General features: G+C 42.0%; 1 protein-coding gene across 3 annotated transcripts; it reads right to left on the bottom strand.

The window, feature by feature from the left end:
* Positions 1-158: 158 nt before the first annotated feature.
* pde4ca (phosphodiesterase 4C, cAMP-specific a) lies at positions 159-27,509 on the bottom strand. 3 transcript variants are annotated; one of them, XM_085378962.1, is made up of 16 exons: positions 26,972-27,509; positions 11,413-11,604; positions 10,624-10,668; positions 10,090-10,126; positions 9,376-9,449; positions 9,225-9,277; positions 8,696-8,808; positions 5,959-6,052; positions 5,613-5,785; positions 5,410-5,508; positions 5,064-5,228; positions 4,871-4,970; positions 4,589-4,743; positions 4,357-4,479; positions 4,084-4,266; positions 159-3,695 (listed from the first exon to the last, which is right to left on the bottom strand). In XM_085378962.1, exons 1-16 carry the CDS (start codon positions 27,118-27,120, stop codon positions 3,195-3,197), a joined length of 2,256 nt encoding a protein of 751 aa, XP_085235088.1. In that variant the 5' UTR covers positions 27,121-27,509; the 3' UTR covers positions 159-3,194. The 3 variants fall into 3 exon arrangements, with proteins under 3 accessions (XP_085235088.1, XP_085235086.1, XP_085235087.1); XM_085378960.1 differs by lacking the exon at positions 10,624-10,668; XM_085378961.1 differs by lacking the exon at positions 10,624-10,668 and having other exon boundaries at positions 26,808-27,039.

The raw sequence follows: 27,509 nt of genomic DNA on the forward strand, positions 1-27,509 counted from the left end.
CAATGTTTGTCTGCAGTGTCACGTAGAAACGCATTCTCTTTGGAGCTACTTTTAAAAAAGCAGTAATCAATACTCATTTCCTTTAAGTGATAAATGCATTTATGACTTGCTTTTCTCATAAAAGGAGAAAACGGGACATCACAAAGTGAAGAGCTTTTCCTTTATTGGCAAGGCATACAGTTCTAGTTGGACAGAGGGCTAACGCAGCCACAGTTAAACAGCAGAGTTGGATTGTCAAAGCTGCAGAGTTTCAGTTTATGACACACATTCATAAAAATCTCCACGCACAGAAATACTGGTCTTGGTTGGCTGTTGAGGCTGTTCGACAACGTGACATCTTCACTAAGAGTCAAAGAGCTTTCAGATGAGTGCACGTACTCCGAGATCCTTTATGAACACGTGATGCGATCAGATCAGTGATGACAGAGGAAGACAGGCGATAGGACGTGATCCAGAAAACCCAGACGGAAATCTGTCACTCAGCAATTTTTACACCAAGGGAAAAGTGAAAGTGAGTATTCGCTCATGTATAATTTTATATTAGAAGTGAAAAGGAAAAGTTTCTCACACATGAAGCCACGTGTGAGTATTAAAACCTTAGACTAAAAAAAAAAGCTACTTGTCTGTCACATCGTTGCTGACAGGTAATACAGAAGCAATAAATAAACTGTACACAAAGTACTGTGAGGAAAAAGAACACTATGAATTAGTGACACACAGAGAGACACACACTGACTCTTTGCATGTTGTGCTGGTTATAATGTTGTTAAATAGTCCTTTGGTGTTGAAGGCATCTTTGAGAGTTGAGTCGTCGGCTACAGAAAGGATTGCACATGTTTTACTCCAGCATGTCAGTGACCAGAAAAAAATCCCAAGTTAAAAATAAGGCTTCAAAAAAAAAAAACAAAAAAAAGGAAGAAAGAAAGCTCAGTCACACATTTAAAACATAAGTTACACTGTTTCATGGTAATAAAAAAGTTTCTCGACAGGATGAGTTTGGTAAGTTCTCTGCATTACTTTCATAGTGTTTGAATCCGGCAGCTAATGTCACACATCTCAACAAAACACTTCTTTTGCACAGTCAATTAGTTCATTATAAAAAGGACCAAAGAAAAGAAAAGACAAGACAAGACAAGGAACTTCAGCCCTTCTGAGCGTCAATGGTCCAGCTCATCCAATTCAATTAAACTACCAGGCCGTCCGTCAACAGAAAAGTGCAGAAGTGTGAGAGAACCGTACAAAGTGCTTTGAGTTTTTTTCCTTCTTTTTAGCAAATACTTCAAAAGAAAGAAAAGAAAAAGAAAAACATGAGAAAGAAAACTCATTCACCCGGACAACAAACACACAAACACACTGTTTTAAGACAATATCAGTTACTGTTACGGTTCGAACAGGAGTTCAGTGAGAGAGAGAGAGAAAAGAGCAGAGACACTGAGGTCAGATTGGCACACTGGGTGCTACAATCAACCAACTTTATCAGTCACTGATGGAAAGTAGCCAGTGGCAAAATGGAAATTACAGTACGGGTTGTGTCATGCTTGCTTGGCACTTGTTTTGTCATTGACTACCGGCGTGTCCCTGTGGAGAGCAAAGTACTGATCAATGAGAGGGGAAAAAGAGGGGAGATTCAGGCACAGGGAACTGGCTCTTTGTAACCTCCTGGGTTTTTACAGTTACAGCGATGCTAACATCTGTCATTACAACCTCATCAAGACACTGCCCTCATTAGTGCAGTAATCAATGCTAGTGGATGTTACCAAAAACACTATTTCAGTAGGTAGGTGCTGTGAAGTAAGAATAATGGAACTGTAATAGCTTAATGTACTCGTAACTCTACTGTGACACTGAGTTTTTTTTTTCTTTTTTCTTTTTATGTTTTTTTTTTTTCATGATGTCTGTGCTAGTTAGTGTTTCTCAGTCAAAAGCCTCCAATGAGTTCATGTTTTGGCTCGAGACAAAAAACAGACAAAAACGAAGGCTACCTATGAACAAAACTGCAAAGTGCTAAAACTTGAAGGCAAACTGATAAAATGGGCGCCAAACATCAAATCAAATAAAAATAATCCAAACAATAAAGCAACAAAAACAGAAAAATAACCGACATTTTTTTGGGTAGTCCTACAGTTAAATAGGTTTTCAATGTAAGAACTTGCAAATCATTTACCACAGTACCAGAACTTTAGTTCCACATGTGGACACTGGGAGGCACCATAAGCACAGCCCACATCGCTCTGGATGTAACTCCTAGAGCGCCTAACGCTACACTGACCCTGGCTCAGTTTTGTTGCTGACTATATCTCATTAAGATTATTAAAAATGGAAATAATACATCTGAAAACAAGAAAAAATAATATGCGGTGCCAGCTCAGTCGTTATAATCATTAAAGCAACTTGCCTGCTGAGTACAATTAAATCGGCTGTGCAACACCAGCTGAAAGGAGTGCTACTGCATGTATACAAACACAGTGATAGAGTCACTTCAAATATCTGCTACATTTAAGGTGTTTTGCAAAAAAAAAATCCTTCATAGCTCTTCTTTTTGTGCTATGAATTTGCTTACACTTCTTTCAAGTTTGCTGTTAGCTGTAGCTTCAATTTACTGTGTGTGAATCTAAATAACAGACAACTGAATTTAAAAAAAAAACTTACTAAAAATTAAAAACCAAAAAACCCCCAAAAGGCAGGCAAACCAGCATTTGCAAGTTTGGCAAGAAGTCTTAAAAGACTTTGTTGTGTTTTCGCAGTCATTCATCACTTCCTCGCTTCTTTCACACAAAAAAATACTCCATTAGAGGAAGACACGTCTGTCTTTAGTCGTAGCGGACTTTAGGTTAGCTGGTAGAAAAGCGTGTATTTTTCTAACTTCTTATCGTCTCTGTGGAACTTCAGCCACAATTTGTCTGAGTGAGAGACACAGATTTCCTGTCCTTACTGGAACAGCGACTGGGGCTATCTGTCTCTCTCCAGTGCAAGTGACTGCTGTGTGAAACTGCAGACTTTCTCAGTCCTCCCCCACAGCCTCCCGCACTCCCGCACTCCCCACCTTGAGTCCTGCTCTTAAACCCCATCTGCAGAAAAACAGAGGTGGTGGCGTTTGCTCGAAGTGGAAGGTGGGGTGTGACAGAGGGCGAGGCACTGAAATCAAGAATAATTAAACGAAAGAAAGTCGAAAGAGTCGAAACTATTGACTGGTGCTATGTGCCAATTCGAAAGCGTGGAACCCCAGAGACGCCTTCATCTGTTTCTTCTCTTTCTTCTGCCATATCTTTCTCCGAGTCTAAAGAAAACGTCCTGCCCGAGTCACTTGTAAGCATTTTGGGAAGCCTTCGAGATACATGAGAGGCCGAATCGGATCTGTAGATTTCATGCCTCCTGCTGCTGTGGCCCTCCTCTTCCTCAGGTGGACTCTCTGTGTCAGACTCCCCCTCTTCTTCTAAGGTCAGCTTAAACTGAAACTTGTCAGCAGAAGCAGACCCGCTACCCCGACCATGTGCCGAAGCTTCCCCTGCAAAGGAATCTTCCTCCTCCTCCTCCTCCTCCTGGCCCTCTGGGTGAGGTGATGGGCTGTGGGGGATCATGCTCTGATACCACTCTCTGTTATCCTCCAGCGTGTCCAGGATGTCCTGCGCATCAGGGTGCACCAGGTCGGCCCATGTTTCCCACAGAGGATGAACGATGTAGTCGATGAAACCCACCTGAAAGAGAAAGCAATGTTTAAGACTGCGAATAACAAACTCAGCAGTGATGCTTTGACTTAATCAAAGAACTGCATCTTTCCGTGAGCGGTTTTGTATCCGAACTAGTTTTCTTCCTGACGTCTACATCCATCAACCACAGGAAGCATGAAGCTAGATACGGCTAATTTTTACAGGCTGTCTCCCTATCATTAACCATCAGGTTCATCATAAAATGTATTTTGAGGACCACTTTAGTGCCTTTTTAGTTCCATTATATAAAAGAGAAGGGATCTCCAAAACCCCCTCACAACAGAACAATCTAAATCTAGGCTGACGAACAGCACCAAGAGGAAAAATACATGAATTTGATTTTGAGGCTAAGCTCGCGGTTTAGGTTATTCCCCACCTGGTTCTTTTCTACTGAAGCATTGTGCTTGTCGCACATGGGGCTGATCTCCATGCCTTTCTCTCTCTCTCTGTCTCCCTGTGTGAAGAACTCCACCATGATGCGGTCTGTCCACTGGCGGTACAGCTCGAGAGGTTTGGTCGGGTTACTCAGGTCTGCACAGTGTACCATGTTCTGAAGAACCTGCAGTGGCAAATTAAACAGGTGTTGTCACATGTCAAATATATAGATTAGATTAGATTGATTCTATCTTTGTATAAAAAGAGTTCTCACCTGTATGCGATCTGAATAGTTGTCTAAAAGCAGGACTCCCAGGCTGGTGACTTTCTTAGTCTCCACCATGGTCTTCAGGTCTGCTAACAGGTTCATGTGTTTGGACATATCTGTGGCGAGCACCTGCAAGAACAACATTAAACACATTAAACCAAACAGAAGTCACTGGGGAAAAAGAAGGCCTAAGCTGAGTGGAGCTACTGCACGTCTACAATCTTAATGGTCCACTCACCATGTCGATGACCATTTTGCGAAGCGACTGACGCTGCTTTTTGTTGAGATTCTGAAAAATATCACAGTTGTCTTCCTGCAGAAGCTTAAAGCCTACAGCCAGGTGGTGATTCTCTAGCACTGACAAGTCATTGTACATCAGGGCCAGCTCTGAGTCTGAAGACAAAAAGGCATAAAAAACTCTGAATGTAAAATAAATCACGATCTCGTCAGCTACATAGTTAAATACACTCAGCACCCACACACATTCAGATAATCCCTGCAGAGCTACGAGCAAACTCACTGGTGTTGATGAGAAACTGATTGGAAACTCCGGGGTGATCCACGTCGTGGATGGCGCTGGCGAACAGCGCAGCGAGGATCTCCAGATCAGTAAACACAGCCTTGGATGACACACAAAGAGAGACAGTTAGTTTTGTGTGTATGCGTGCGTGTATGTGAGGGCATCAACCTGGACTGTGTATTTGAGCGTTTACCTCCAGTGCAGGTGTGGACAGCAGCACGTGTGTTGATTGGACCACGTCTGCAGCATGGATGTTGTTGTGGTAGGCCACATCAGCATGATAGTGGTCCTCCAAAGTCATTGTGAAGGTAATGAAAGTATCCACTGGAATCTTAAAGGACTTCAGCAGCTCACGTTCCTGCAACAGCAGAGGAGAGGATGGCTCATCCAAGGTAAAGATAAATGACTGATTACAAATTGTCTGCTAAGTCATTGCTTCATTGACTTCAGTAAATTCATTATGCACTTGTTTGCTTTGCCGTGTTTGAGGCTATAAAGTACAGGAGCCATACAGTACGCTGTGTGCTGTGATGTGGTACCTGGAAAATGGTGTACATGGTGACTGTCAGTGGGCGATTCCCAGAATACTCAGAGACCTTAAAGATGTCAATACCCCATCGATTTATATCCTCAAGTTCCTGTCAGTGAGAAAGTATAAATACGTATATTAAACAACATTCAGTATGTGGGAAAAAATAGAGAATTAGCCTCAGGGAAATAACAAATGAACTAGTCCTCACACCTTAGCTAGGAGTCCTTCCTGGCTAGCATTGACCCCAAATCGAGGAATGGTTGAAGGAGCAAGGCTGGGACTGTGGGTGGCCTTCTTCACACCGCTGATCTGGGACATAGGACGCTTTTTCTTGTCTTTCTCCTTGGTCGGGGGAGACATGATGTCCATGTCATGTTGTTTCTCTGCCAGTGAAAGTCATCCAGTTAACAGTGATGAAAACAGAAATGCACCACTAACACTAACTTTCCTGCTGTCATGCATTTCAACTACTCCTGTCTGAGCACTGTCCTGTGATTTACATGCATATCTACATGTATGTGCAGCAGTGTGTAGCGTACAAAGACGGCATATTTACCCAGAAAGGTGCTGGAGATGAATTCAGACACCTGGTTCCCTGAGCGGCTGGTTTCTGACAGCTGGCTGAGCTCTCGGTTCAGCATCCTCTTGAACTGAGGACAAACACATGCAAGCATCAATGAGCTTGATCAAACACTCTGTTTGCTAAACTGTGGACAGACTAGGTCGGATCAACTCAGCCGCCTGCTGGAACAACAGTTATCTCTTAACAACAACGTAGAAAAGAAACACTTTACAAGCAAATCACTCTCTCTCAAAACCTGCAAACGGTTCAGTCAAATACAAGTAGCAGATGCCACAGATCATGCTGACATAAGACGTGTTGAGTCTCAGAGAAAGTCAGAAAACAAGCAACACGTGAACCTCAGGGAGTCTCCTACCCTCCCATCCAGTTCATCCCTCTCCTCCCCTCTCCTCACCTGAATGAACATCAACGAGATGGAGATGAAATAAGTCACTTCTGGCATTTCAGCGTAAAGTCAAGCATGGGAGCAAAAATAAAACGAGTGAGCTCTCAGGTTTAACACGCCTGTTCGACAAAGCTGCCTGTCTCGGAAAAATCCACCAGCGAGTGCTGCAGAAGCTTTGATTATAAGTCTGTGGAAGAACAGGAGAATTGAAGCATATGTATGTGGGAATGCTGCTGGATGCCAGGATGCAAGGCAGAGAAGGCAGACTCTCCCCGACTCTCCCTCATCCACTCAGTTACTGCCTGCCCACTATGTGTGTAAACAGAGGGAGAATGGGGTACTCTAATCTCCACCTCCTTTCAAAAATGCCTAAGAATAGCAGCCAATCAGACACCCGCTGCAGCAGCGTGTAGCGAAACAGAGAGCCGTCATTGGCCACGAGACATACACAGTAGGCAGGGCAGAGTGAGGTTGTGAGACACACCATGTGCACCAAGTTTGAAGGTATGAAGGAAAAGCTTTGAATGGATGGGGAGGAGGGTTCATTCTTGTAGCCAAAAATAAAAATAGTACATCACGCACCACAGAGACTTGGGTGCCCTGACCATTAACACAATCAGAGGAGCAAAAGACAAAATGCTTTGACAAAGAAATGCTTAAAGCGGGCTCCAAAAGTTCACTCACAGCTAAATCGTGCTCAGAAGCAGATAGAAAATATTGAAGGATAATTACAGTGGTCTTAATGTTAAGCTGATTTATTCACTTTTATACAAAATTCAAACTTGGTAGTAATTACCATCAGAGAAGGAAAAAAATGCCTATGCGGCATGTAAAAAGCTCTTTCTTAAATACCCTACTCACATATAAATAACTCAGTGATTAAAAGTGGTTGCACGATTGCTCAAAGACCCTTTCTAGGGTCAGTAAAGATCCAGTTTAACAAAGCGGTTCGATAAGGTCGTCAGGGATGCAGAAACATTGTTCACTTCAGCCTCCCATGCACCTGTCGTTGTTCCCAAGGGCCGGCATGGATAATTCTTTTCTTTAGCTCATTGACTGATCTGCAGCAATTGTGGGGGCTGGGGAGAGGAGTGGGCGTGGGAGGGGGGGTGCCTCCAGCGAAACTCCCCTCCGCTGCCACGTGAGTGACGTGTGGAATGGTGTATGCATGAAGCAGGAAGCAGGCACGGTACGTGATTGGTTAATAATGTAATTCAGATTTATGTGATGAGAAGAGGTCTGTTTCCTTATGTTTGGACGCTTCTATGAAGTGGGTGTTTGTGAGTGCTGATCGGAGAGGAGAGGGAAGGATGGAGGAAGCATGCACGGTGAGGATTCCATTTCATCCAGTGCAACATCTCTCCCACTCCCACTACTCATTCACATGTTTCTGCATATGATTCAGGGAAAAAGGTGTGTCCCTGTTTCTAGTCCCCATCTGCATGCCGGGAATCATCCTATGCATGTAAGCTTCTTCCACCTGCGGACAGATGGGGGCTTCTATTCATATTTTCATGATGGATTCTTTGTGTTAATGAGCCTTCAGCTTGGTTAAAGCATCGGTGATGGTAATTGTATTTACGAGAGGCCACACACAATCCTTGGGTTTAGTGTCGTATTTGGGGCCTTTTCTAATTTGGGCAGGAAAAAAGCACAGCCAAAGAATACATCAATTCATAAAGCATGAAAATGAACATGCCTCATGTACTGTCTATATTATCCATTCTAAAAAGAAATCGGCTGCATTTCATTTCAAAAAGGGGAAATGACAACAGTAAGCTGGAAGAAAATGACCGCACGGCTGCAGATTGAGGACCTTTCCCAGCGGTGAGGTCTAAAAATAGACATATACAGGAATAACGGCATAATCAGCCTCCAAGGTTTGTTCTCTGGTGCTTTCTATACCAAAAGCCCTCCAAAATATACAAGGACAGTCCAATAAGCTTCCAACTTGCAATTAGAGCAGGACCAGAGGACCCTGTCTTCAAAACTTCATCTCTCTGACCCTCATACGTCTTTTAAGCAACTACAGCAGATGTTTAATAATAATAATAATGGATTGGATTTATATAGCGTTTTTCAAGGCACCCAAAGCGCTTTACAATGCCATTTAAGCTCCCAACCTTGCACTTAATCCATTTTCTACAACTGCAAGATTCACTCGTGTGTGTGTGTGTGTGTGTGTGTGTGTGTGTGTGTGTGTGTTTGTGAAATGTCCAAAAGAGCAACAAACTTTCATTCAGTCTTTCAGTTGCCTAAATTACCAGCTTCTAAAAGTCTAACTTAGCAGGCTGTTGGTAGTGTGTTAGTGTTTTGTTAAAGTACCTTGTTGGAAGCCATCTCACTGACAGAGTGTCGGGTTTTCAGCGTCTCTAGTTGCTCCAGACACCAGTCCAGCTCATCTAGAGTCTCTATGGCCAGCTGCTGGTGAGGCTCCTCTGTATGTATATCACACACATATATATATATATTAAATTTCATCGGGGAGGAAATGTTAATGGTATTTCCCTCTCAAATATTGAGCTGCATTTTGTTTCATAGTAATTGTATCCATGGGATGAGGATACAAGTGACTTACAATAAGCATTAAAAAAATCATCATTACAGGCACATGGCTGGAATACTTGCCCACCACTGGATTTCATGTGTTGTTGAACAACATTCGCTTACTAATTAAACAGCTGTGATGTGTTTCCAGTAACCCAGATTTCCCGATTCCCAATCGTGTTAATATCCTTGCCATCTGTGTGTGTTTGTGTGTGTGTGTATGTGTTTTTTGTTTGTTTGTTTGTTTTTTAACAAGTGTGTATTTTGGGCTAATAAGTAAATATCTCATTCCAAAGCCGCTACCAACCTGCGAGGCTGGTCTTGCACATGGATGGTGGGTTGCTGCCTGAAGATCGTGTTCTGTAGACAGAGACCATCCAAAGTGAACATATTAAAGACACAAGTCAGGTGTGGTGGTGAAAGAGCAAAAAGACTTAGGAAGTCTCCAAAACGCCTACTTGCTGGCCGTGCGATCTTGCTGGCCGGTTATGACGGCAAAGTTACTTCTGACTGTCCTCAGGCTGGCGAGGACCTACGAGAGGAACAAAGGAGTGAATGTATGAGTTCATCAAATGACGCATTTGTAATGTGATGAAGTGTAGCTTTAAATGCTCATAAAAGCTTCCACTTTCATTGAACAAGAGCTTCTCAACACAAATCACTGACTATCATTTGATACTGTGGCTCTCCACTCTTGGCAGATGTGCTACCCAAAGGCATCCCCCACTCCCTTTCTGATGTTTTCATAGCATCACTGACACTCCTCTAGGTCACGTCTGCCACTGCATCTGTCACCAAACACTGACTCAGCATGAGGAGAAAGCCCACAGAGTATCAGATGTCCAGACTTGATCCATGCATGAGCCTTATCTGCCACCATGCATATCTTAAACAGCATGATCCAGCAGTATTGGATTCTCAGCTCCTTTCACTGTGTAAAGTGAGCACAGGAGTGACGCACATCCCACGCAAGAGCTAGGCAACACCAGCGGGGTGCTGATCCTGTCGCAGGGCCAACATGATCCTGAGGGGATGTTCCGGTAGAGCACTAAAACCCAGTCTCATACCATCTGGAGGCTGTTTTTTTTTTTTCTTAATTTGTCCATCTGCCAAATTTTCAAATAACACAATAAGTAAAACAGGCTGACTGGAAAAGATTTCAGAGGACTCACCTGTGCAAACGGTGTGACTATCATGTCTTCTGTATGTCTGCAGAAAAGACACACAAGAGGAAAAAAGCATGAAAAAACACAAAATACTGAGAAGCTCAACTATAAATCCCTAAACTGTGATACCAAAGAGTGATAAAAAGAAACCTTCCTCGTATCTATTATAGTTTATTTTAATTTATTAAAGACATGCACTGCTTCTAGTGAGGCCGGTGAGGAAACAGTCGGGGTGAGGTGGAAAGGGTGGGCGACACGTTATGAACAGTTAAATATGAGTAAAAAAAAACCAAAAGTGTGTTATTATACTTGACTCCGCTCTGATTAAGCGTCGCATGCAAGAACAAACAAAACAGAACAGGGTGTTTTAGAGAGCCTGACAGGGGTCACAAGAGAGGTTTTTGATATTTAGTCATCGGGAGAAAGGAGGGAAATGATCATGAAGCCATCCAGAGGGAATGCAGAAGAGGCCTTCAGGGGACAGAGCCAGTGTGGGTTTATTTTCGCCCTAATTTATTTTGTTTATCATGTTCTTCTCACCGAGATGACAACCAGTTGACTTCCCAATGCTTCAAGCTTTCTTCCCTTTAAAAACAGATAGGCAAGAGGTTGAAGAAATCTGTGACTGCTTCAATTACAAAACTGAAGGTTTTCTTTCTTTCTTTCTTTTTTTTTAGATAGCGTGAAATCTATAATGTCTTGCTTGGGGATGTAACTGAGACACACAGAAAAACAAACAAAATATTCCTTTCTTTAGAATCCCAGTGGAATAGATTTGACATTCAAGCACTTTGTGATGGGAAAACAGCTGCAAGCAATACATAGCATGTCCTAATAAAGTATTTGAGAAGGCTCAGTCTTCTCAAGGTGGACCTTTCTTAACAGTCCTCCTCACTCTATGAAAAACAAGTAAAAAAGTTAAACTGCGTGACAATTTGGCTTCAGAACTCAAACTGCAAACAGGTAAGGGAGCCAGCACGTAAATCGAGGCACAAAACTGCTTCTCCAGCCCGGAAACCTCTGAGCTCAAACAGATAGAGAAGAACAGAAAAGCAGAAATGCAAATATGATCCATGTGATCCTAGTGGTATTCCTTTAGGATAAAAAGCACAGCATCAGGAATGGCTGTTGATACTTTGAAAACTTTTACCCGTGTTTTTCAGATGTAAAAAGCTCTTTTTTACTTTTAGAGAACTTGATATCAACAGATTACTACATGTAAAGCAACAAGATTCCTAGGCGGGGCATTGGATTTATCCAAAGGGTTTGTTTTAGGCCCCTCTCAATACATAGAGACAGAGGATTAACAGTTTCAACTGGTGGACTTACAGGTCACTGGCATTGGAGGAGTTTCTGGAGGGACCTTTGGGTGAAAGGTCAAAGTCGGAGTCAGAGCGGTAGAGGAAAGATTCCCTCCGCTGGCTGTGAGGGAAATTGGTCGGTCGGGCCAGACCGGAGTTAGGGCTGGCCTGAGGGTCCAGTGGGCTGCGTCCCACAGACAATCCATTCTCCACATCAAAACTAAGAAGACATAAATGCAAAGAGAATTTATTAAGGTTAGATGGCTTAAGAGGCTATTTAGGAATTTACCAGCTTGTAGATTTGATCAGGAAAGGAAATAGAAGAAATGAATCCATCCAAACTGTCCATGCTTCCTGGAAAGCTTGTTTTTCCATTCTTAGACACACAGTGCCATAAAATATCTCCCACAGAATATCTGCAATGTGTGCATTTATGTGTACAATAGCTGGTGTGTATGAATATATCCCTGAGTCTGTCACACAAATACAGTTCAGCACTTTGTGACTGTTTGCAGCATCAGGCAGGAGCAACCGAAAACCAGCTGTCAACAGCGTTATTGGAAATACACCGAGTGGCTGGTCAAGTGGGTCAGCATGCACTGAGGTGAGAAAACGAGCTCCATTAAGAGCTGCAGGCAGTATAAATGCAACAGCCATAAAATAAAAAGAATAAGGGAGAATAAATGTGGGAATAAGCATTTCCCTTCAGACCAAACTGACAGACAAACTTTTTACAAAATTCCAGTTACAAGTTAACCAGACTGCTGCTCCTCTGGTGCCAATAACATGGACACAGTTACTAAAAGATGGAATATTCATATCTAAAACATCGCTACAGACCTTATAAAGACTTCTATCACACAAGCTTTCAATCTGATATTGTCCTTTCTTGAAGAGGAAATAGTGTAACATAGAAGTAAAAAAAACTCAAAATTCAAATTTAGAAGGGTGACAAAAAAAGGATAAGACATTGTGATATATATGAGCTCAGCTCACAGCTCAGGAAGTAAGCTAAAATCAGCACCACAATTCAAGCCGAGCAACAATGGTGGATAAGAAAACACATCCAAGTCAGACTGAGACCAAAATGAGGAGGTGATGAGATCCAAAGAGGAAGAATAGCTCTCAGCACTGGTGGCTGCATGCAATGCTATAGCTGATTTATAAATAGGATAACTAACCGCTAAAATCCATTAAGTGTGTTATTAGAGTGATCCAGAAAAGAGCAGCTGATTGGCAGGATGGACCCATTTTTCATTATTAATATATTTAACATTAAAAGATAGTATAGCATTTGAAACAGCGAATCAAGCGAAACCTGAGGCTGTCAGGCAACCAGCCTGGACGTACTTGAACTCCACAGCTACACAATCATCATGCAGAGAAACAGTAAAGGCATGAAATGTGTTTAGATAATGTGATGCTCTCGTGATACAAGTATGTGTATGTGTTCGCGTGCGCGCGTGTACATACAGATGAATCCCGACTGTGAGCGAACAGCAGAGATAAAAATAGCAGCACAGTACTGACGTGGGTTACACGAGAGAGGCGAGTCTAAAAATAGCGCAGCGTCAGGTGAAGAGGAGTTCCTCCTGAAAAACACCGTCTGACTACAGAGGAAAACAACAAACGAAGGCACGGCAAGGTCCTTCTTCACAGTCTAGGCATGTTTCTCCTGTGATCTACATTTCTACTTTCCCACAGCGTTGCTCTGAGCCTCGGAGACTTTCGGCCAGCAGCTCCGTTTGGCAACGCATCTCCTTTTGCTAAACAGCGTGAGGATCTCCAGAATAGAAATCCACACTTTAGTAAAACAACCATTAGCAGAACATGAAGGATTTTGCAAGGGCAGATGCTGAGACACACTTGATCCCTTTCAAATAAACAGAACGGGGAAACCAATATTTCAAAATAAAAATCTCATGGCGTAGGTATGGGTTCCAAAGTGTTAGAGAATAATAACACACAAACCCAAAATGTCAGTGATACAATTACCACAAAATCAGATTCTTGTGCAGCTGTGTGGGGTCTAGAGTGTAACAAAATGCACACATTGAAAGACGTTAACAACTGCCATGTCGCATATATACTCACTGTGTTGCATACAGCAGTTGATGCTCGGTTTAAATGTTCGACTTCAAAGTGACCATGGCTACACGCCTACCTGCACCAAGTTGTTGCCATTCAACTGGCAGATGTTTCCATTAACAAACAGTTGGAGAGGTGTAGCTAACAAAGTCGGAGGTCAGTGAGTGCACAGTATAGAAGGTGGGGAGTAATAATGTGTTTTTCACATGGTCAACAGTTTTTGACATTTGATACAACCTGAGCAAAACCACAACTATCTGCTGGCTCCATGAATGACTACCTTTTACTCCAATCCATGAGTGATTGACCAACTTTGGCATTTGCAGAGTTGTGCTGCTACAATCCAGCCTTTACAGTTGCATGAAAACACTGCATTCATTCCTCTCTTGCTGCGTTCTGCAGTACTCTCCCCCCCAAGACGTTGGTGTGTTACTGGCTATTACATAACAGCAGAAGCTGATTTCCATGTGACAGATTCAGACACACTGACTGCATCACAGAAGAAAGTGCGAGTGACTAAAATGTCAGACACAGTACAGTGGGACTGTGCCAGCGTGGCTGCTAGAGTGAGCGTGCACGAATGACAGACAGGCTGTGTGTGCAAGGGGTAAAAAAAAATCATAATTTTATGTGTAAATAATACAAACAATGAGTCCCAATGATGTACGCCTACAATGTGTGTATTTTAATCTCAAATTACTGAGGTGAGGAGATGGTCACGCTCTCCTCACCTTTTCATGTTTCCAGTTTAACCCATCTCTCTCATCGTATCTCTGTATTAATGCTGCGCCCGCTGCTCTCCTCGCGTGCTCTGATTATGAATCTGTTTGTATTTCCACACGTCTCTGTCTGTGCAGCTAAATTTAACCTCCGTTCGCATGTGAATCCAGAAAGGCAACACTGCAGCTAAAAATAACCTTCAGGTAGAATTCAGAGCCCTCCTCTCTCTCTTTCGCTCTCTGTTTGTCATCTCCGCCTCACAGAGCAGCAGATTCTTCCCTCCATTCATGAATATTTATGGAGGAGTTTCTATTTGAAGCCGATACCGAGCTAAAATTAGACCGCGGATCAAAATACCGCCTACGCCATTCCCCCACTGCTTTTTTTTTTTTCGCTTCCAGTTTTTTTCTCTTTATCTCTCGCTGAGCTGTTGTGAGCCCAGTGCAGGAAAGGGAATCCTGACTCACTCGTGACACTTCACTGCTCACCTAGTACTCCAGCACCCCAGCAGACAAAACACGTAGTATTTTTGCATTGTGAAATCACAATCTTCTAGTTGTGGTTCATACAGTTTTATAACAAATCCTTTAATTTATGTGGCAAAAAAGAAAAAAAAAGGGGGGGGGGGAAGTAGCTGTTACCATGGAAACAAGCGATGGAGATCTAAATAGGTGATAAAGTAAAACAATAACTCAAAAACACATGCTATTTTTGAAAAAAATAGTTGTTGTTGAGGCTGTTAAGTTGTGAGTTATGGAGTTTATAATTTTCTAAACAGCTGAATTGTGATATTCTATATTCGGAAAAAATGAAAAAAGCAGTTTACAGTTTTTCCCGTAATGTCGTTTCACAGTAAGAACAGTGCAACCAGAATATTCCAGTATTTTCTGCACACCTCCAATGTGCACAATCTTTAACTATACAGTTAACAAAATGTGCATTAACTCTGTCAGCTGAGGCATTCTGTAGTCCTAAGAGGTCAAAGGTCAAGGTTCAAGCTCAGTGTGCGCATCGTCTGAACAGGAAGCTCCCACAGAAGCTCCGTGGCTGGTTGGTCTTCAAAAATGACTCCTCCATTGTCTTTTTGTTTTTCACAACTGGCACCCACCCACCCGCCTGCCCACCTCTCCTTCTTCTCCGGCACCCTTCCCACTCTCCACTCTTCTCTGCTCCAAGAATAAAAAAAAGGGATTTTTAAAAAATATCCCTGTTAGTGTGGGAAGGTGTTAATTATAGTCCCGATAAAACTGGTGATGAGTGATAGCTAACCTGTATTTTAGGTTCTTCCTGCCGAATTAAAATAATCTATTCATTCTCTCTGAGGACAGAGTCCCTCTGCTGGGCCTTAGTGAAACTGCTACAGCCAGTCAATGTTCATGTCTGAACAGAGAAAACTAAGGCATGTTATTCATTTAATAATTTATTATTCAGATATTTGTATCATTGTAGCTTCAGCACAGACAAAACATGCATTCTGACGATTTTGGGGTGAGTCTTTGAACTTGCACATTGTATGCATTGTAAAATAATGAGGTAGAGACGAAGTTTTCTGCAGATAAATCAAATTAATCACTGAACAAAAACCCGAGCTACTTTTGTTCTTAATTATTGCCACGCTGTAAAAAAAAAAAAACCCTGACTGAAAAGTTTTTATACGTGCAGAGACGGTGAAAATAAAATCTCATATAAAAGCTAAAAAGCCAGCTGAAATGCGTAATGTGCCACCTGTTGGAGATTGGATATGGTTAAATAGAACCATCCTAATTTGGCATCTGCATTCGCACACCAAGCTTCAAAGGTGGACATGAATGCACATGCACTCGCACACTTAATTACTTCTCTTGTCTAAAGACCAATTAGAGCCAGCATTCCTGGACAAGGCAAAGACTTTTAGTTAAAAAAAAAAAAAAAAAAAAAAGGTGTAAAGAGAGAGGTGTTACCATGTTTTTTATTTAAGTGGTTGGCTGGTAACAAGTGTGATTGATGGCAACCTGTCAGTGGCCCTGATACTTGACACCCCGCCTGCGTCACCGCCTGTCATGGCAACGTCAATCCCATCTGGGGAGCATTAAAATACAGGAGCAACGGCGAGCGAGAGAGGGAGAAAGCAAGGGCGAGATAGGCCCGTAAACCAGGGCAAGCTGTCATCTGAACCTTCATTCATCACTCCCAGGCCTTTGCTGTGACACAGCCAGAGGTAGAATTAGTTGCACCAAAGCCGAGCTGCGCGACGAACTGGGACGTTTATTCAAACGCTGTTTAAACTGATGCACAGAGCATTCGCTTCATGCAAGAGAAAATTGTGCTTTTGTAAAACTTGGGAGATAATCTGAAATGATTTCTAGTATGCGACAATGTGTCAGTGTGAAACAAAAGCAACAATGCTGTGAAATTATTACAGCACAAGAGGCACGAGAGACATTCTCCGCCCGGCTTGAGTGAGACCACAAAGTTCACACCAGCAACTAAGAGTCCACACGCTGTAGCTCAGCACACAGAACAATGGGAACAAAGGGAGAACAGATGTTGTAAAAGTGGTCACAGTAGAAATCCACAGAGGTGATTTTGATTCACCCAGAGGTGAATCAGCTCTATTTATCCCAGAGCACAAAGTCATCAGTTTGTGCTCTGGGATAAATGTTGGTTTTGTGTGGCCCTTCACACACACAGCCAGGACCACCCTGTTGTTTGTCTTGCGCGTCTTCTTCTTCTATTCTGTAACATCACGTTACTGAATCTGGCCGTGAAGAAACCCGATGGAGGTGGTATGTGTTTACATGTCGACAGTGTAGCTAGATTAATTCACAATTGCCTTATCTTTTTCCCAGAGCACCAGCTGCAATCCATCTCTGAAAGTACACTTATATTTTCATTGGTTTCTTGCATCTTCTAAATATTTTCTAAAAGCAATGTCATGATTATTTTATAAATCTGATTATGTTATACACTGTGGGTGGCTTAAATGAAGTATGGTAAAACAACACGTCTCATGGAAAATGTTTCCTTTTTCCATGAGTACATCTTATCAATTTACCTTCTCAAGCATGCTCTGGAATATGGCGCAGTTAAAGTAGTGTGTTTGAACATCATGCAAGGTCATTTGCCTTGAATTGAAGATGATAAAAAATTCTAAGCATCCAAGAAAATCCACCGAGTAATGGCTCAAAAAGAAAAGGGGGTCATGGAGAGGACTGGACTTAAATGCTGCGAAATGTGGATTTCAAACAGAAAAAACAAACAAAAAAAACTCTTTGACTTGTCAGATCACTAAATGAATGTTGCATGAAAGAGTGGTGAAATAAATATCAGACACAGGTCTGACAAATTATGCAAAAAACCTACAGGAAGTAAGTTATTTATATCTCAGTTGGCCCAAAATAAGCTTCTGAGGCTATGGGTACATTTTCTACAGGAGAACACTAAATCTATTGAGATTTTGATATTGACTGAAAAAAGCATGTGGTGTTTCACAGAGGATCAAATGTTCCTCATTTCACATGAATGTGTAATAAAGGCACTCACAACAGATTTAAGGAAAGAAACTTATCGGATGTCTTGTCTGTCATGTCACTGACAACTGACTTGTGGACCATTAACCCAAAAAGGGAACAGCCTTGTGACAATTAGCCTAGCTAAACTTAGCTTAGCATGAAAACAAACAAAACGAGCATTTAATCTCATTCGAGGCTCTGTGCTGGACTCATGTTTTAGTTGATAGGACATGTTTATTAGTGAGTTTTACAGGAGCTTATAAGTAGATTTTGTGCCCCTTACACAAAGCAAAGTTAGCTTCTGAGCTAACGTTCAACAACAAAGCAAACGTGTATTTCTCAAAAAGCCAAATTAGCATTTAGCTGAATAAGCTAAATATGTAAGAATGTGTTTCTCTGTTCCTGAATAATCCTCCTAAAACACACACACAGAGCAGTTTTGCTATATACACTGTAGATCTTTCTCAAACCATACAGCAAAGCAGCACAGACATAAACCGGACTGCAGCTGTGACTGCTTAAGAAAGTAGTTGTGAATAGCAACACAAACAATAACCTTTTAGCTATTTTCACACTTTACAGCCAACAAAAACAGGCCCAGCAGGTCAGCCTCTGAGTGACAGAGGAGAGCTAATTATAGACATTGTGCATTGGTAATAGAGATGTCTAACCACTGTTCAGAATGAAGTGAACCAGTAAAAACTGGTTTTAAAAGTGTGTAATCCAATGTAGAAGACACACAACAAAGACAGGGACTCAGAATCATTTGCCTTATCTTATCATTGCCTTAAAAAATGAAGACCCAACCTATACTTAGATTATTACCTGCTGAATAAATAACATTTGGCTTAGAAGACATAAAAGCTTTTGTACAGACATACTGTAAGAAGTTACTATTCTCGTTAAGGAAGACTTCACGTTTAATGTGATTAACTATTAACCAAAAACAATGCATGATTTCTAAAGAGGCAATCCTAGATAGTCCTATAGAGGAATATATCTGTTAACACTAAAATTAACAATTACCATCAGCTAATTTCAAGCAACAAAAGGGTTTGGAAGTCAGTATCGGTAAGTAAATAGTTAGGATGTTGTTAGATTATTCTTGTTATGTCTGTAAGGAAAATCTGAACGGTTCTTGCAGGCAAGGAAAAAATTTTGGAAGGTGACTATCTAGTAGTCTATCTAGTATCATAACTCACTTAGCTGCAACCTTATTTTCTGGTCCAGTACTGATTGCTCGGAAATGACTGTGTGCAAAGTCTGGAAGGATGGATTCCCTCCTCACTACGGTCAAGGTGAATAACTACCAGAATTTATACATATATCACACTCATGCAGTATTACATTACATTTGTCAAACAGCATTTATTTAACTTAGAGAAAATGAGTGTCAGAGGTAAAACACTGCAGGTTCCTCAGGACTTTCCCTCTGATGGCTTCAGTCACCCAGCTGTCTTCCCCCAATATTTTTCTTCCTTTGAAAAACAACATAAAGTCTAGATGTGGAGCTCTGATACCGTTTACAATGTGAAATGACTGCCGAGGACAATCTTGCTGTCAGTCATCAGTTAGCTGATACAGTGTAGGCAGTGGTGAGATGTCACAATCAGAGGTGCTGTGGAAGAAGGAAATACTCGTTTTTCCAACAAATGGTTTTAAGTTACACTTACACAAGCGCTGTCAGCTGCAAGAATTCCAACAATTTCAGTGCAGCCAAATTGCCCAGATATTTTTTTTTTGCATATTTTGTGCCTAATCTATGAAATTGAACTTGCATAAGGAATCTGTCACTGCAAACACATTCCATTTTCTTCAAATGTTCCTCTTTGCCTTTCCTTGAATGAACCCTGAAAGAGAAACTCGCTGTTAGAGCGACAAGCTGTAGAATGATGTGTGGATATCTTGCTGGCAAAAGATAGATATGTAGCTGACCTCTATTTCACTGCGAACTGTTGTTTAAATTGCAAGTGAACAGTGGGTCATACACATACATAAAGGACTCCTTGCATGGGAAAACCTCTAACTTCAACTCCAGATTTTAAATAATAAATAAATCAGTATTTCCATGCAGTTAAAAGCCACTTCAATGCAAGTCCACCTCGTGGTATTAACTTGAGGTGGAAGAGGAGGTGGAGGTGGTCAACAAGTACCTCGGGCTGTGGGTGGACAACAAACTGGACTGGTCATGCAACACAGAGCACCTGTATAAAAAAGCCCAAAGCTGACTGCACTTCCTCAGGAGGCTGAGGTCTTTTAACATCTGCAGGAAGCTCCTGAGGATGTTTTATCAGTCAGTGGTTGCTGGAGTACTTTTCTATGCTGTGGTGTGCTGGGGGAGCAGCACAGCAAAGAAGGACTCATCCAGGCTGGAAAAACTGATCAGGAAGGCTAGCTCTGTGGTGACAGTGGCAGAGAAAAGGACACTAAAATTGCTGGACATTATGGACAATGCTGGGCATCCTCTGCACACGGCCATAAACAACCAGAGGAGTCTGTTCAGTGACAGGTTGCTTCTCCCAAAGACAAGAACTAACAGACTTAAAAACTCCTTTGTCCCACACGCCATCAAACTGTTTAACTCCTCTCTGGAGGGGAGAGGGAGGGGAAACAGGAGGACAAAGGAGGGGGGAACAACTAAGCTGTAGTGCAATACTTTTTGTTAATATCCAACATTGCAATAAACTTCAATACTTGAATGTGCAATTCCCTTGTATTCTTATTCCTATTTATTCCATTTATCCCTTTTGTATACTCTTTATTTATATATGTCTCTGTATTTATATATGTGTATATATGGTATCTGCTCACATTCTGTAACTTCTGTCGGTGCTGTGCTATTTGGAAACCGAATTTCCCAGAGGAACCCACCCGAGGGATTAATAAAGTTTTATCTAATCTCTAATCTAACTTCAACCAAATTTCATTTAATGAGGAAAAGTCTAAAAACCACTGCTGTGGCCATCGCTCCTCTAAATAACAAACTTGACAGCAAAGACCAGTGATAGGAGCACCTCAAAGGAAAAAATACTATTAATCAAGCCAAGCATTGGAAACAAACAGTTTTAAGTGAGGCAACAAAGGGTTAAATTCCAGCTTTACTCATAGACGTAATTGTTTCCACATTAAAATGATTCATTAAAACAACAACAACAAGCAATATTGCTAACAACAAACCTCAGACCAGAGGAGGGTGAAAACAACTGTCAGGGACGACTCACAGCTCATTTGAATGTCGAATGTCACAAATGTAGGATGACATCAAGCGACCTACAAACTGAAAATGGCAGCCGGGGTGAAATGCAGGGGGCAGGTCTGGAGTTGCACAAACAAGAAAGGAGGAAAGAAGATCCAACCTAAGGTTTGCAAAAGACTGTAGGGGACTCGTTTACCCGGAAGGACCTAACCTGGTCGCGTAATTGTTAGGCAGAGAGGCCCGGAGAGGCCTACAAGCCACACAATCAGTACAGGGCTGCATGGATGTGCATCCACGGTCTCTGCAGTGTCAACAGACTTCTGGATAAAAATATAAAAATAAGGTACTTAAAAATATCATCATTAAGTTTGTAAATTCTGAACGTATTTTAATGACCAACAAATCACTCAGTTTGTTAACACAACAAAATAGGTATGCACACGGGTGTTCACTGCTCGTAGACTTAAATTACACCTTTCTTGGCTGCTACTTCAAAGCACATTGTGCGCTGTCTTTCCTGCGTGCTGCACAACAACATTGAATATTTAGTATTTACTGCTGTTTACACTTAGCTAGATTAATGCGATGGCGTTGTGTTTAGTATGTTGCTTTGGGGTTTTTTTTGCTTGTTTTCTATTCTTCTTTTCTCAACAGGTGATCCAGGAGATTTTTTTTCTCCCCCCCTTTCTCACTGTCCCTCTCCCCTTCTGTTTTTCTTTTCCTTCCTCTTTCTTTCTCCCTTTCCTATCCCTCACTCATGTCTGTCCCGTCTGTAACATCTGAAAATAAAATATAATAAATAATAAAAACAAAGGTCGATCAAATGGACCAATACAGCAATGCCACGATGATCCATTTGGCAAAGTAAATCCATTGGGTATCCTTGTTGGTCTTCAGACAACAATTCTGATGGCTAAAGAACCAAATGGGACAGGCAAAAAGAAAAAAGAAAAAAAAAAACACAACAAAATACACCTCTCAGCTTTTCATGTATTTTGAAGGTGTTTTTTTGGAGACCTGGAATGTAAATGTTCCTGTCTCTAAAGCACTTTGGGTATAATTATAAGCTGTAAATAAAATAGACAAGACAGTAAAGACAAAAAACTTTACGCTTCTTCTTTTCCAATAAAAATAATTTATTCAACACAAGTCAGTGGGCTACATACTAATGTATTGCCCACATTTTCATGCCTGTATCAAGCAACCTGATTCCTCTTTATGAAGAAAATGACACAATTTCAGAACCCTGTGTGGTTTTCATGCTTTGTAACAAACTGAAGTGCACATACAGGCCATCCATCCATCCATCTTCATCCGCTTTATCCGGGGCCGGCCGCGGGGGCAGCAGCCTAAGCAGAGAAGCCCAGACCTCCCTCTCCCCAGCCACCTCCTCCAGCTTAACCGGGAGAACACCAAGGCGTTCCCAGGCCAACCGAGAGATATAATCTAGCCCTGGCGGACTGATCCCCGGCTGCCAAGACACATACAGGCCACATCTTTAAATATAAGTAACCTTTGCATGATGACTCTTCCTGTGAGGTCATCACCGGCTACTGAAACAAAGTAGTCTTCAACTCACGTGTCCATTTAAAAACACAGGTAAGAGAGCGGTTTCACAGCCATGCTCGTCTGTGCGCCTCGGGCCTGCAACCCATCAGCGGACCTGCTGCCTCCGTCTGAGACAGATGGTCCATGTCACTTCACTCCCCCGTGGGCCACACCATGACTAGGAAGCGTTGATGAATTAAGAAATGCTTTGGAAAGACTTTCAGGAGACATTTATTACGACAAAGTGGCTTTTGGCTGAGAAACCTCCTCTACTTCGCCAGGACCTGTGAGAGTTATGAAGCGTAGCGGGCACAAGATGAGTTAATCACTTCTGCAAATGAGCACGGCGACTGAAAGCTTGGATTCATTTATCAAGCCCGCAGTGACCTGGCAAAGTCAGATAATATTTGACCCCGGCACAAGTGTTGTGCGATTATCTCAAAGACAAGAGTCTGTGTACGTAAATGAAGCAGTAACAAGAAACATCTATCTAGAAACTACTTAACAGGAGTTGGCATCTAAAGCGTTAGAGTGGATCCAACATTCACACTTAGAGACGTTGATAAATTAGGCAGATGAAGATTTCTCTTTCCTCCTCCTCTCCTCCCAGGTTGAACTGACAGGGGAGAGTGTTGGGTTTCTAAAAACGCACGTCTAAAGCTCAGCTTTACTGCCAAAACTGTCAGCATTGTAACGCACTTAATTTATATTAAATTACCCTGAGCATAACTCCCAAACACCTAACAAAGCCCACACTTGTATTTTCCATCAGTGGTTTATTTAGAAATAATCTTTAGGATTTTTCCATCCCTTCCATCACTGTCAAACCTGCATGATATTCCGTGTCACTGTTAATTTTGCGCGCAGCCCTCTGCTGACACGGCTGAGGTAAACTAGATCAACAGCCTGTGGACACACAGCTGCCTGCAAATGGGCTCGAGAGAGGGGGAGAAGAGAAACGGCTCGAATCGATGGAGCTAATCACCCAGCTTTTAATTTTCGACCTGACAACAAGAGCGGGCTCTGTGATTTGTTATGCAGAAAATAACAACGTAAACCTTTTACCCACGAGAGGTACAAAGAAAAAGAGCCATAAACGTCCTGCTGAGGACGATTAACTTTGCAGGTATTTCCGCTGGTCAGTTTAAAAGTTTGCTTTTAAAGTTTGCTGTGAGGGATTCACCCTGAGATCACCATGAATGTAAAAATGTACTAACTGTGACCCACTGCAATAGAATTACCACCATCATCTATTTTTCCATAATAAGGGATGAAGTCAAACCACTTTTACCGACTCAGAAATATTGTTACCATGCCATACAATGCAACTACAGTTACCACAGTGTTGCATTTATTTTTACTATAGCTTGACTTGCATGCGAGCTCCAAAACTGTTTGGCTTTAAGTTTGACTAGGGAGTAAAAGTGAAGCTCCCAGCTGGGCCCCAGCATGCTGAAAGGTTGAAGATGAAATTCTGTATTATTAAAATAGTTTGTTGCTGTCTCTGTCTGCCAGTTTTTATATTTGATCTTAATATTTTTATAAATTCACCCAATTCTTCCATCTTTTTCCACTTCAACTCAGGGTCAGCGTGGGGCTGGAGCCTATCTCAGCTATCACAGAGCAAGAGGCGCGGTACTCTCTGGACATGTCATCGATCTGTTGCAGGGCTAACAAAGAGGGACAGACAACCACTCACACCTACAGCCACTTTGGAATCACCAGTTAAGCTAACATGGAAGTTCTGGACCGTGGGAGGAAGCCAGCCAGGCGGATTCAAACACAGGAACTTCTTGATGTGAGGTGTTGGTGCTAACCATTACAGCTATTGTGGCCCCCTCTCCAAAATCATGCTGTTCTCAGCAAAATAGAAGCAAATATAATTAAAGTAGACGTGCCTAACAGGCTATTTTAATACCTTAAGGCGAATATTACTTCCACAACATTCAAATTAAAAAAGCTTTACACGCCGATGAGCTGCGACTGTCCCATGAATTGCGTGGGAATTTCTCTATCCACGTTTCAGCAAAGTTTAAAACAGTTGAAAGGAGAAACCAGTAACCACCACCGGACGCAAAAATATCGTCAGCACTCACCCACCAACTTAAAGAAAATAGCATGGCATGCATAAAAGCACCAACCCTTCTATCTGCTGCGCTCACAGACATGTAAAAACATGCATAACCTCAACACATATCCATCTAAGTCGAAGGCCTACTTTCATGTTTTCTTCTGCAGTTAAGTGAGATAATTGGCCTTTAAATCACGCACTGCGGCCACATGAGACGCTCTAAGTTTGGTGTCTGATGTCAAACGCTGCAGATTTATATCCTTCCTCCCCATGCAGGTTTAATTTGTCAGTTCATCTTATGCCTATGTGGGAATCTACTCATGCATGACTATATTTTATAGACAAAAGGAGCCGAGGCTGACATCAGAGTGTCTGCACTGGCTCCATAGATATCAGCTGTGATCTACTTTATGTGGACTGGCTAAGAAATAACAAAAGGGAGGATAAAAAAAAAAGAGGGGAGGTATGAAAAAAGATATAAAGAGCATAAAAATGGTTTATACTACTGATTATAAAATAAATGCATATACTTCATAAGGCTGTCTCTGATAATCTCATGTGTTTCTAATCTGCTTGGACTTCCTGTAACAAATTACTGAAAGAAAACAGGCCATTTATTGGAACTCGGGCTCCAGCAAGAGTCAGTTCTTCCATCAGCATCACCAGCACAACCTCCCAGATAAAATAACTCAATCCAAATAAAGATCTCTACCTCCCGGTTTCTGATTCCCCTCTTTGAGCACATTTACAGATCTACTCCAGCAAAGACTGCTGCTCGTAAAGCTCTGACCTTTTTAGATCCATGGGTGGAAGTAATTCGAGCAGCAACGTAATGAGCAAACGTCCAGTGTCTCCACAGTTTGACATTTTTAGGTAATTTTGCTTGTTTAAGAGTAGAAGTCAGTTGCTTTTCCTGGCACGGGTCCCCAAGAGCAATGAAATCATATGGGGCAACTGACCGTTAAAAGCACCACTGCTCACAAATGTTCTGCGTTACATCTGATAAACAAAGACCCAGCCTGAGAAACAGGACAGAGGACAGTAATGTAAACACGGCTTTATCTCCGAGTCCTCCTTCAGAGCCTCCCTGCTGGCACTGAGGATTATGTGTGAAATTACAAAAGTTCTGCGGGAATTTTTCCTATGAGAAGGACAGCAGCATTCAAGCTGCATGTCAGATAGATAAGCTTTAATGAGAAAAAAGTATTGCGTTACGAAACAGGATTTCTTAAACTGATGTGCGAGACACACAGAAAAAACATCCTGACGTTTTCCTTCACATGAAAACTTTGTTAATGTGTAACAGAAACAGGCCGGCTCACTGCTACAGCAGCAAAAATCATGAATTAAGTAAGCCACCATGTAAAATCTGCATCTCTGAAGGGCAGCAGGTATTCGGTAAAGCAGTGAAATCCAAATGATGAAGAGTGTGTGGATGTGTTTTCTCCGATTTTACCATTTTTGTTGTAAAGGTATTAAACCTGTTACATAATTGCTCCACTTCACTACTCCATCACTGTATAGTCTGCATTAAATCTCTCACACACATTTGAAATTACAGTTGGACTTGTGTACTGCTTTCTGCCTAACACATTATAAAACCTTCTTGGATAAGCCACAGTGGTAATTATGAATTTAAAAAATATCTGGACAGCAACCAGAATTTTTGTTTTTTTCCCCCCCCAACCAGGATATACTGCAATATTCAAATGATCCAAAAGCTAATACTTTCACAAGCCCTTTCCCCTCTCTTAGTTTGACTCTTGTTGAAAGCTGCAAGATGTCTTCATAATGAAAAAAAAGACACGACAGCGGGCACTGTTCTCATCTGGAACAATGCCTGAAAGTGGCTGAAGAGGAAATGTGATTAAAACAATATATATATTTAAGGAAATGCTGATTTGGACCAAAACAACTGATAAAGAAAAAATGTTTTTGTGAATATTGCAGCTGATAAAAATAGTTTGAAGTCTAAACACTTCCATATTCAGATATACAGTACAAAAAAAGAGGTTTGTTTTTTAATCCCATTAGAGTCACTCCTGTATGTTCCTGTTTGAACTATAAGGATCTAAAAGAAAAAAATAGACAGTGATACCCTACGAGCGATGCAGTGTTTTAGGTACTTGGAAATAAACTTTGGTTTCAATAAAAGCCAGTTTTACCAGTAGACCCATGCTCCACAACTTCATGCACATCTGCATAATGACACGTTTGCTGTGTATGTCTGTGTGTTTAAGAGATGAAAGAAGACGTGAAAAAAAACGAAGACAAAAGCACCGAGAGTAAATAACATAGCTCTTAATTACCGCCTGCGTTTCTGCATGATGTCAATAGGCCTGTTGACAGCACACGGTGATCCCCATATGTTCCCACTCCGCACTGTGATACTCCGTTCCACAGAGTAAAAGAACCCACAGTTCGTTGGCACACTCATCTTTTCTTTAGCCTACTCTCTGTAACTCGTCCTCACCCTCCTCTTCTTAGCGACTCCGCTTGTCTCCCTCTCTTGGTTCTCCTCAGCTTGTGGCCGCTCTCATCTCTGTAAAGTCCGTCCCGCTTCCTCGTCTGTCTCGCTCGATCAGGCTGTCCAGCTCTCCACGGCTTCCCGGGAGGTGGCATTACCTCTGGCAGGAGTGGACACCAGCACTATGACCAGCGGCTCCAGAGGAGTGCCAGGATGAATGGCACGATGGAATCTGCCGCCCCGGGCGAAGCTGTCGCTCCTGTATTCTGGTGAAGATTTGCTTTCTCTGGGATGATACGTATAAATTTTTGAATGTAATCTGTCCTGATCACCTGAATTCCTCCAGGCTGCACTCTCCCAGCTGCACGTCTGTCTGCCTTGCAGGCTGTAGAAAAAGCTTTTCATCACTCTCAGCAGAGCTCCATTAATCGGTCCCCCATGTACATCTTGTCTTTGCTCTGGGTCTAAATGTAATGCTACACTGTTGCCCTCTTCCCCCTCTCCCTTTCTGTCTGTCTGCTCTCTCTCTCACACACTCGTCTTC

Source organism: Diplotaxodon limnothrissa, linkage group LG18 (assembly GCF_057381915.1).
Source record: "Diplotaxodon limnothrissa isolate DT_005_m linkage group LG18, D_limnothrissa_male_GT1.1, whole genome shotgun sequence".
Classification (NCBI taxonomy): Eukaryota; Metazoa; Chordata; class Actinopteri; order Cichliformes; family Cichlidae; genus Diplotaxodon; species Diplotaxodon limnothrissa.

Excerpts from the sequence above, each read along its gene's own strand:
- pde4ca (XM_085378962.1), bottom strand. The coding sequence starts at position 27,120 with ATGCCACCTCCCGGGAAGCCGTGGAGAGCTGGACAGCCTGATCGAGCG. Across the intron at positions 9,450-10,089 it reads TAGTCACACCGTTTGCACAG|GTCCTCGCCAGCCTGAGGAC; the intron begins GTGAGTCCTCTG and ends TTCCTCTCGTAG. Across the intron at positions 3,696-4,083 it reads CTTCAGTAGAAAAGAACCAG|GTGGGTTTCATCGACTACAT; the intron begins GTGGGGAATAAC and ends TTTCTCTTTCAG.